The 11,434-nt window shown below is 30.7% G+C and overlaps 3 protein-coding genes across 4 annotated transcripts in view; all 3 read left to right on the top strand.

The window, feature by feature from the left end:
- Positions 1-338, top strand: part of LOC105135439 (putative receptor-like protein kinase At4g00960) — a 4,105-nt gene extending 3,767 nt beyond the window's left edge. For both annotated transcript variants that reach the window (XM_011040301.1, XM_011040300.1), the window contains exon 7: positions 1-338. In XM_011040301.1, the coding sequence (XP_011038603.1) occupies positions 1-164 (164 nt within the window). In that variant the 3' untranslated portion in view covers positions 165-338.
- A 5,984-nt stretch (positions 339-6,322) lies between these two features.
- On the top strand, positions 6,323-7,504 carry LOC105135438 (HMG-Y-related protein B-like). Its single transcript, XM_011040299.1, has 2 exons — positions 6,323-6,552; positions 6,648-7,504. Exons 1-2 carry the CDS (start codon positions 6,406-6,408, stop codon positions 7,146-7,148), a joined length of 648 nt encoding a protein of 215 aa, XP_011038601.1. The 5' UTR covers positions 6,323-6,405; the 3' UTR covers positions 7,149-7,504.
- A 1,369-nt stretch (positions 7,505-8,873) lies between these two features.
- The window catches only part of LOC105135434 (phosphoglucomutase, cytoplasmic), a 9,946-nt gene continuing 7,385 nt past the window's right edge, over positions 8,874-11,434 (top strand). The window contains exons 1-3 of the mRNA XM_011040296.1: positions 8,874-9,254; positions 9,524-9,605; positions 10,436-10,491. Coding sequence (XP_011038598.1) covers positions 9,174-9,254; positions 9,524-9,605; positions 10,436-10,491 — 219 coding nt within the window. The 5' untranslated portion in view covers positions 8,874-9,173. The remainder of the gene's footprint in view (positions 9,255-9,523; positions 9,606-10,435; positions 10,492-11,434) is intronic.

Here is an 11,434-nt window from a genome sequence, read left to right as displayed (position 1 = left end):
GAATGTCTTCGACTGCTGGAACATCCGATACTGCTAGAACATTTGGTGAATCTGATTCCCGTCCATTTGATTCGAGTTCAAATGCTAATACGGCCACTGCATCTACCTCAGCTCATACAATCCCCAGATTAGATCCTCATGGTAAACGTCCAATGGAAAGCTAAGCAAAATTGAATATGATTTTTTTTTATTATTATTCTTTTAGTAGCATAGAGGTATAAAATTTTGTCTTTTACTGTGTAAATATTAACGGAAAATTAGTGGTTAAATAGAGGCAATTGTGGATCCTCAATCCTCCTTGTTGCTTTATTAGATAGGGAAAATGGGCATTCACAGAATGGTCAAGAGTTGGCCTTTTCCTTACAAAAAACGCATCACAAGGGAGGAAGATGAGGATTCGAGCGGCTGACCTCATGAAGACCAATGCATTACTCTTCTTGAGCCAAGAATGGAAGCAGAAAAGACTACGGAGCTGTAACGTTCAAATTCCTGTGAACGTCTGTCTGGAATGTTGCATTGTTGCTGTGGCGGTAAGATGGTCTTTTGCTGAAACGAAAGTGCTGTAGTATGACTGATGAGAGAGTATATGGCATTTCTCATTCTAGAGAAGGCGCACGCAAGGACACTTGCTGAGGAAGCTGACCAAACGAGCAGGGGAAGTTCCGTACATTTCCCGGGGGAAAACGGAGATGGACATGAGAAATATACCACCACACTTTGCGGTTTTTTTTTCCAGACAAACACAGCGGAAATACCACCGGTGGAAATTTATTTTTGAAATAGTACAGAAGCCAAAAGCTGCGGTTGAGAACTACGGTATTGAAATAAATTAAAATAGTCAAGTGTAGCTTTTAAAAAAAGAAGACAAAAAAACTCGCTGTGTTATTTAAAGAAAAACGCAATTCTCATCTACTGATTTTTTTAATGTATTTTTTATTTAGCAATATATTAAAATATTTTTAAAAAATATTTTTTTAATATTAGTACATCAAAATAATTTTAAAATAAAAAAAAAATTTGTACAATGAGTAGCCACCACCGTCTTTTTATACCTTTATTTTTTCCTCACGACTGGCTTCTGATACTTTACTAGAGCATGGCTTGCACCATAATAAAAAAAGGGTTATTTTCTATAATTCAAGAGTTTGAATTAAAAAATTCTTAAAGTTAAGTGCTTAAAAAATAAAATGATATTTTTTTAGAGAAAAGAAATAAAAATTTCATTGATACTGAAAAAATACAGGTAAAAAATAATCTTTATATATCCAGAAAAATTACTTGCTATTTGAAAGATAATTGATAATACTACCAGTCCATTCAATGATTTGAACGGCAAACAAGTCCCTATAAAAACAACCGTCGTGTTTCTATGCAGAAAGACAAAAAAAAAAAAAATCAATGTGGAAGGATAGCACAGTAGACACACAGTATAAATGGGTATTTATAAATATTATAGTTGTTAAATTTTAAAATGATTTTTTTAAAAAAATATATCAAAATAATTTATTTATTTTTAAAAAATTATTTTTAATATCAATACATCAAAATAATATAAAAACATTAAAAAATAAGTTTGAATTAGAGAAACAATATAAAAATATTTTTAAAAAAAAACTCCGAAAACAAAAGGATTTTCAATCCAAATTTAAATCTATAGATGCAAAATAAGAAATAAAATCGAGTGATGAGTAAGAAGAGAGAGAGAAAAATAGAGAGAGAGATTGTTAGTCTATGAGAACCACCAACGGCAACTAGGTCATTGTTTTTTTAAGACAAAAAGGAGAGGAGTTAAAATTATAAGTACTCTTATTCAAGCAAAATATATAAATATAAATTAATGATTTTCTTCGGCGAAAAGCTAAAATATTAACTTGCGCGCTGTAAAATAGGAGGATTTAAGGGTGTAGTTATGGGCGCCCTCCTAAATCGTCATCGATTTTTTTTTTTTAATGGAAAAAATTCATGAGAAAAGTTACTTTAAAAAAAAGCGATGGGAGGTTATTAATGGGAGTGGCAATCTTGTAAAACAGATTTTATTAAAATAATATTTTACTGTAGATTGTTTTTAAAATTATTTTTTATTTTTAAAAATTATTTTTGATATCAATAAGTTAAAATAATTTTAAAATTAAAAAATATTTTAAAATTAAAAAATTAAAATTTTCAAAAATATTTCCAAAATATAATAACCAACACTACCAAAATTTGTATAACAATGCGGCTATAAGTAGAATTCAAGATATGAGTTTGTTTTTAGTCAATGATTATGAGTCGTTGATGCAAGTTCTTGGTTTAAAGTCCTGTTATTTTTAATCACAGATGGTGTATTTATATTTGATTCCCACTATTAAATATATCTTAATTTATTTATATTTTTATTTTTGATATAAATATTAAATATTAATCCACACATAAGTATACAGTCACCGGTGGCGGAGCCACAACAGGGTTAAAGTGGCAATTGCTCATTTATTTTTTTTTAATTTTTTTATATTAAAATTTTAATCTGATAATTTAACAAGCTTTTCTTCTCTTTTTTTTTGAATTATTGTTTCTATCTCTTTTTCTTCTACATTTTTTTTTAAGTTCTCGACCATTAATTAGTTAAATAAGTAATCTTTTATTCTTTATGCTTAATGTTTTAGATGAGTTTTTTTCATTTTTTTCTATTTTTTTCATTGTTTAATTTTAGTTTTATTCCCTAATAATATGATAATTTATGGATTTGTTAAATTAATATATGTATGTATGATATTATATGTATATGAATATGAATTGAAATGAGTTTTGATGAATTAATATGTATTTTTTTATGAATTTCATATGAAAAATGATGGTGATCATTGTACTTGTGATTAAAAATGAAATACTGAACAACTAAAAAAATTAGAAATACAGTAAAAAAATTAAAAAATATATTAAGATTTATATTTAACCTACCAGTGTAAAACAACAAATTAACAAATAATTATTGTCAATAATTCTATTACTCCCTGAAAGATTTAGAAATAGATGAATGAAAGTTTTATTATATATATCGAGAAAAAACATCTCTAATAAAATTAATAATGAAGTCATTATTAAGCAATTTTAAAATATAAAAACTTGAAAAAAATAATTATAATGTAAGTTTTTTTTATTTTAAAAATATTTTTAAATTAATTTTGTTTGACATAGGTTAGTGCATGTTGATTTCTTTATATATAATACATGTCTATATAATTTATAATATCAAGTATTTATAATTTGTCCCCTCATTTAAAATTTTCTGGCTCCACCACTGATAGTTACCCTATCTATCACGGGTACTAAACATGTTGACCCGGGAGGTTATCGTGGGCTGAGTTTTATATTGAATTAATTTGAGGGTTGATTTGGTTGGATTAAGTTAGCTTAATTAATTCAATTAAACTAGATTGATTTAATTAACCTAACTAGATCTGATGAGACCTAGCTGGATCAATTCTATAATTTTTTTTTATTTTTTATCTTCTATTCAAAACAATAATGTGTTGTTTTTTTATTAAAAAAATAAAACAATCTCGACAAATTCACAATCAAGGTAGGGCTTGGTAATTATGCTATCAACATCAAAATATAAATAAATAAAAAGGGATAGTGTTTATCTCTGTTCCATAAATTCTTAATCAAGCATAGCATCTCAATGAGTTATTTTAGTATATTACGAGATGGTATGCCCGTGCGCTACCACGAGCTTATAAAACAAACATACTTGATAATATTATAATCGCAAATCAACACTGGATAAGTAATAGAAACTAAATATATGATAGAGTCAATATTTTATGATGAAAAAAAAAAGTTGTGTTGATGATAAAAAAAAACTTAAAAATTAAACAAAATGATTTGTAGCAATCCATAGTTTTTATGAGGAAAGATACAATGTTTTTGTCATATAATTTAACTTTTCTGTTAATAAAAAGCAAAAAAAAATAAATCACAAAGCTACATTTTCTACCAACTTAATATTAATAAAAAAATCAACAAAAATAATCTTAGAATGAAAAAACCCATGAGAAAAAATATTATAGCATTTGACAATGTTTTGTGAGGAAAACTATAGTGTTTTCCCTAATAAAATAAAATAAAAAATTATTTTGAGAAATATTGTGACAATCTACATTGTTATGTGAGAAAAACAACAACGTTTTTTCAATATGATTTAGTTTTATTGTAATTACAATTCTTAACCAGCTTAATATTAAAAAAAAATCGACAAAGATAATTTTGAAAAAAATCATATGGGAAAACACCACAACAATTCACAATGTTTTAAAGAAAAAAATTACAAAGTTAGATTATTGAAAAATTTAATATTAAAAAAAATCAGTAGATATAAGTTTAGAAAAGAAATAACAAAAAACAACATTAAAAAGAAAACAATATTGGAAACACTGTAGCAATTCATAGTGTTTCGGTGATAAAAGCTACAGTGCTTCCCCACATGATTTAGCCTTATTTGTAATGACTTGTAATTGTAATTCTCAACCAGCTTAATATTAAAAAAAAAAAATTAACAAAGATATTTCTAAAAAAATCATAAGAACAAAAAACATGTGGAGAGACACTGTAGCAATCCATAATGTTTTATGAAGAAAGGTATAGTATTTTCCTCATATGATTAAGTTTTATTACAAAGTTAAATTCTAGCCAATTCGATACTAAAAAAAACTAAAATCGACAAAGATAATTTTAAAAAAAATATTATAAAAAAATACAAAACAAACTTGAAAAAAACTATTTCAGGAAAAACTGTATCAATCCATGGTGTCTTGTAAGGAAAAAATTGAATTTAATTATAATTGTAATTATTAACCAGCTCAATATTTAAAAAATAAAATTAACAAAGATAATTTTAGAAAAAAATATAACAAGACATAAAAAACCATGTGCCAACAAAATTATAGCAATCACCAGTACTTTGCGAGGAAAGTTACAATATTTTTCTCATATATTGTAATAGTATTTTTTAACTAGTTTAATATTAAAAAATAAAACTGAATAGGATAATTTTAGAGAAAATTATAAAAAAAACATTTAAAGAAACACTATAGCAATCAACAATGTTTAAAAACAAAATTACAAAATAAAATTCTCAACCTACTCAATATAAAAAAAAAATTGACAAATATAATTTAGAAAAATAAAAAATAAAATAGAAAAATTATATGGAAAAACACCATAGCAATCCATTGTATTTTAAAGAAAAAAAATTATTTTTTAAGAAACATTCAAGTTCAAACTTGAAGTCCAGCTCATTCGCCCGACCTAGTTTCGAACACTATGGAAAGCCGAATCTCCATGTGAAGCTTACCATGACCAAAAATCTGAACATTCTAATTATATAAAAAACAATAAATATATTTATAAATATAATATCAACATTAAATTATCAATTTATTTTTTTCATTGATTTATTTTTTTATATTTTGTGTTAATATAACATTTTTTTTTTAAATAAAAAATATTTTTTTAATATATTTTCAAGAATAAAAATACTTTTAAAAAATCATTACACAATACTAAATAAACTCTTAATGGTGCGATCAACAATGATCTTTGAATTCGAGCAGTGAGAGCTCGCTGATCCTTGATGGTGTAGGAAGCTCGGTCATTTGTGCAAAGTCATTACCAAGTTCAACCACTATTCGATCTCTTGCAGATTCTCACGCAAGTCCCAGATGCAGAGAATCACCTATCTCCGGCACTAAAGCGGCCCCCACTTCCCGCACTTGGATGCCGGATCTGGATCCTAGAATACCAATAACCAGAGACCTTATTATCACGTGGGCTTCATTTTGGGAGTGTTTGGCCGTTTGATTAAATTTGATTTTTGCTTTTGTTATATTTTTTTTGATATTTTTATATTATTTCGAGATAGTAATATCAATAATAAAATTTTAAAAATAAAAAATATTAATTTAATAATAAAAAACACCTTAAAAATTAATTTCTATCTTAAACACCCCATTTGTGTTAACAACTTTCCCAGCGACTTCCATCTCTATTTTTTATTACCAATAAAAATGCAACACGTCCTTAACTCCCAAGTTATACATCACAGGCAACCAACACCTCAATGTTGTACAAACACAAAAATTCAAAAAACAGGGACAACACCGTAAATTCAAATTTGACAAATATGACCAGGTCATCAATCCGAGTCCTTCCCTTTTAACCAAACCATATCCGACCGATCAAAACCCCAAAATACAATCCCCAACCGTCAGATCCTTTCTCGCGCCTAGTCTTCCATCCCTATGCTTCCCTCCCCATGCCATCCTCAACAAAACCCCTCCCTTTTAAATCCTCCCCTCTACCACTCTCCCCTCTCCACACCAAACACACACAGTTCCTTCCATTTCCTTCTCCAGAGGAAAACAAATGTCAATTTCCATGGCTACCACCACTGAAGATTCTAATAGCCTCCAGCCTCCTCCTCCAGCACTAGCTCCCCCTCCTCCTCTAGCACTAGCTCCGCCCCAACAACAGTCACAGCAACAATCCTCCACTATCCCTCAGTATCCTGAGGTGACCATTTCATTGCAAGACAATCGATGTTATTTCTTTGTTTTTAACTTCTGGCAACTTTATAATGTAGTGTTTTTTCTTCTTTCTGGTTTTAGATGATTATGGCAGCTGTCGAGGCGCTGAACGAGAAAGAAGGGTCAAGCAAGACATCAATTTCGAAACAAATTGAGTCAACACACCCCGATCTGCCTCCTGCACACGGAACACTACTTTCTCACCATTTAAACAAGTTGAAGCAGAGTGGTCAGCTGGTCTTGGTCAAGAACAACTACATGAAGCCTGACCCCAACGCTCCTCCAAAGAGAGGTAGAGGTCGCCCTCCCAAGCCTAAGCTTCCAACCCCACCTGGAAGTGTTGCTGGGCCTCCCAGGCCACGTGGCCGCCCTCCCAAACCAAGGGATCCGTTCGCACCTGTGGTTTCCCCTAAAAAGAAGACGGCAAGTCCTGGAAGTGGGAGGCCACGTGGTCGTCCACCAAAGAACGCTAATGCGCCGGTTCCGGCTGTGAGTTCTGGTGCTGCTCCGCCCAGCGGTGTGCCTAGAGGGAGGGGAAGGCCGCCTAAGGTGAAGCCGGCTGTGGCCCCCGTCGCTGGTTGAGTGGATTTAAAGGAGTAGAGAGAGAGAGGGAGAGAGTGAGTGAGTGAGAAGTAGAGATAGGAATTAGTTCTTCAATCTTTCCGTGTTTTTTTTAGGTAAACAAGAGAACTACTAATTGATGTGGTAGCTTTAGTTTAGCTCTATTTTTTTTTTCTCTTGGGTTTCTGAGTTTAAATTAAAATGGGGGTTAGCGTTATTGTAATGTGGAGCTTGGAGGTGGAGGGTTGATTACGTGACTCCTGTAATTTTAATTTAATTTGCCTTGTAAATTTGATCAGCCGCTGTGTATTTGTCCCCTTTATTATCGTTATCCTTTTGTCTCTCCACCAAAAAAAACAAACCAGGATTGTGTGGGTTTTTGCCATCCATTTATGTCTTAGAAAAATTTAATTTAATTAATTAATTTTAATTGAAAGTATTTTTAGATTATTTGATGTGTTAATAATAAAAATAAATTAAAAAATAAAAATAATCTTTACCATAATTTCAAATGCTATTCAGAAGAACTTGCTTTGGCAATATTTTTTCACGCTTGCTTTTGCTTTTTTTTTTTGGGGTGTACTGTTCATGTTGCCTCTTTAATTTATCAAGGCTTCGAAATTAAGCGGCATCTTTTTTTGTGTGTTTTTAAGAAGCAACATTTGGAAGTGGCTGGTGAAAATATCTTGAATGTTTGCCATTAGAGTGGGCTTTTATATTTTTTTTTCCTAAAGAAATAAATTGCGTGGAACCTTTACAGCCTTCATGTTTGGTGCAGCATATGACCAGCATGATACCTTTTGGATGGCAAGATTGAATGCGTTATACATTTTTTCTTCTTTTGAATAATTGGACAATTGAAAAATTAGGCGGGCTATGGCAGGTTTTGAAATTTCATTGCGAGATCGGGTCCCTGCTCCTCGCTCGTGAGTCGTGCCAGAGGCTACGATAAAGGAGCCTCGAGATTCCCTCTTGCAGTTTTTGGGCAGCTGTGATGTATGTTCGCATGGTTTTGGCCAAGCTCCTAGTCGATTCAATTCAGACCATCTTTAAATTTGGATCTGGGCCTATGCTAACGTCAATTAGCAGTTAGCACATTAAAAAAATTAGTGAAATAATATAATTTTATTATATTATGTTTTAAAAATATAATATTTATTAGATATTATTATTTTTAAGTATAACAAAATAATTATGTGTTTTTTCTAATAATATCCTGTTTGTAGTTGTTGGATTAATGATTGAACTTTAATATATATATATATATATTTATTTATTCTTTTCTTGCAGTATATGAATGTGTTTTTTTATTGTTTATTATCTAAAAAAATAATTTTTATATGAAATTATTTTAATTTTATATCTAAAATCATGAAATTAATAAGTTAATAGTTAACATATTTTTTTGCTTATTTTTTAAAATTGTTTTATAATTTTATTTAATTTATTTTTAATAAAATTAATGAAGTATCATGACTTCATCGTAGATTTAACATGATAGTTTTAATAAATTCAGTTTTTTTATTGAATTTTTTTATGGTAATAGTTTTTTAATTATATTAATTAAATTTATTAAAGATCGATATTTGTCTTGAATCTTTTTTTTAATTAATGCTTATATTATCCTAGCATTTTTTTTTAAGGTCGAAGATACTTTGGCAGTTCGCGGCTTTGCCCCTATTGTTCTGAAACTAAATCGACAACATGTATATAGTTTCAAGACTAAAATTATGGTTTTCAAAAAAATAAAGAAAAAAAAAAAAACCCGAGGGACTCGGTCTTTTGCTTCACTGTCACTCTCAGAAAGGTTACCAGACACCGCTCCACTGTTAACGATCGAGCCAGCTGAATCATAAAGGACATGGTTTCAAACTTGGAAAGTTACGTGGGGGGTTTAAATTATCCATCCACATCGAATAATCCTCGTCATAGATCCTTCCTTTCTCTCAACTCTTCTTTTAAGCACCAGAATTTTGTAGTGCTGACGCTTTCTGTTTACGTTTCGCTTTCTTCTTCTTATTCTCTCTGTACCAAAAAAAGAAAAAAATGGTGCTGTTCAATGTTTCACGAGTGGAGACTGCTCCTTTCGATGGCCAGAAACCTGGAACTTCTGGCCTTCGCAAGAAGGTTCGGTTCTTTTTTCTTATTCCTTTTCTGTTATTCTCAATTTGCAATCAGATCTGTCGCATCTCATTTTCGAGTCGTTTGTTTGATTTTTTAGATTATATTTATTGTATTTGAATTGAATATTTGTGAATCCGATCTCTGTCTGTTGATTTCATTTTTTATTTGTCTGTTCCTATTCGAATGAATTATCTTTTTGTTGAATTTCTCCTGCGCGTTTGTTGCAGCTGTTACAATTGCTTTTTTCCTTTTTTGTTTGGTTCTTTTTTCAGGTGAAGGTGTTCAAGCAACCTAATTATCTGGAGAATTTTGTCCAATCAACCTTCAATGCACTTACTCCACAAAAAGTTAGAGGTGAAGTTTGATCTGTCAGCTATGCGAAAGAATGGCTTGCATTTTGAAACTTGATCTGTCATTAAAAACTCGTGCTCCTTAAATTTTGGATATATAAAACAATTTTTAATTGGTAGAACAAAATGGCCTGGTGTTGCTTGAGCTTACTTCCTTTTGGACTTGTATTTCATTTTTCAGCAGGGGTGTAAATTGTTCCATTACTTCTCAAAAAAGTTTGTACTTTTGATAACCATATCGCAGTTGACGATGTGATGTGATAATGATCAAGAGATGTAGTTTAAAACTTTCACAAATTCAATAAGGTTCTGTCTTGGTATCAATCAATTTTCCAGATTGATTTAAGTAATTTTTTAATTTTTGACTCAAAGGAAAGTAATAAATATGTTTGGCTAGAAATAACCTTTGACTCAATGTGAAAATTTGTAACTTATTGATTATAACATATAATGCCTTCCTTCTTCAGGAAAGTTGCTCTGAGTCATTTCTTGCTAATAAAGCTTCTAACTTAACTCATTTTTGTCATAAGTGATCTGTGATAAATAACTTAAATTTTGAATCATGATTCAAAGTCAAAGTTTTTATTAGTCATGCTAAACGCTCTAATTTTTAACCAATTACATGTCCGTGCATGAAATATGAAGTTCCATTTTTAATTAAAAGATTTTCAAGGTTACTGAACTATCCATTGTTGTTCTTTTGCATGCATTCCCACAGTCAGAGACATTTGATCACCACAGTGTCTGTTGAATGCAAAACTGTCGTGCGTGTCCTGTTGGACAACTTAATTTATGTCTGATATTTTGATCCCTTTTGTTTACCATTATAAGCAGGTGCCACACTTGTTGTTTCTGGTGATGGTCGCTATTTCTCAAAGGATGCCATTCAGGTACTGTATGTAATATGTGCTGCAGTTATAATTCTCCCAGATTATGATATTTTTTGGCTGAACTATTGCTACCACGCTGTTAGATCTATTTCCAGTCTTGAAGAGATTATGTTTTTGAAATTCTTCCAGATCTATTGAGTATGTGTGCATGTGCATTGCATGCATGTCCATCTGTGTTTGTTCGCCTAGCCATGCAGTCACATTGCATGGCAGACTCGTATAATTTTGTTTGAAGTTTGGAATATATCTATAATTGGGCTGTAGATGGATAGATAGGTTTAAGATTCACCATCAAGTTTTGTTGATTTTTGATGGATTGATTTCATGTATTCTGTACATTTTGCGCTGAATAAATACCTTTTCTTAAGCTCTTTAATGAGCAATAGAATCTAATCACCTACCAACACATTATATGAAAACTTTTCTGATCATCACCATTACCCCTTGAAGCATTTGTGCTAATTCAATCTTCTGTCATCGGATTGGGTCTGCAATTGTCTTTCAATTAATACTGGTTTGGAGGTCATCATAGTAGACTGAGGTGTTTAAAATCTCAGCTGAAGTTTACAGTTGATGTTCTGCCATTTCTACTCCTCCCTAACTGAAGTGTTCCAACGGAAAAGGCTTGTATACTGAATGCATCAACACCTGACTTTTTGTTTCATGTGAATCATGAAAACAACTTCTTTATTGAATATGGCCACAAACTCTCTGAATTACTTGTCCTAAAATTTAAACCTACTTTGTGTAGTATAAGCTCTAAAATATGTTTTTTCTTGGGTATTTTACGAGTTATAAGTGAGCTGAATTAACTAGCATCTCCTTTACCCGTGTGATTCTTTTGTGGAATGCATGGACAGTATCTCTGACAGCTGTGTTGTATTGCATGCTTGATTACAAGTTCTTTGTTGACTTCTGGTCTTGAGCATGGCTATGCATTCCT

The sequence above is a fragment of the Populus euphratica genome, unplaced genomic scaffold (genome assembly GCF_000495115.2).
Source record: "Populus euphratica unplaced genomic scaffold, PopEup_1.0 scaffold123.1, whole genome shotgun sequence".
Classification (NCBI taxonomy): domain Eukaryota; kingdom Viridiplantae; phylum Streptophyta; class Magnoliopsida; order Malpighiales; family Salicaceae; genus Populus; species Populus euphratica.
Note: the sequence above shows the minus strand (reverse complement) of the source record. Positions and strands in the feature narration are given on the sequence as shown.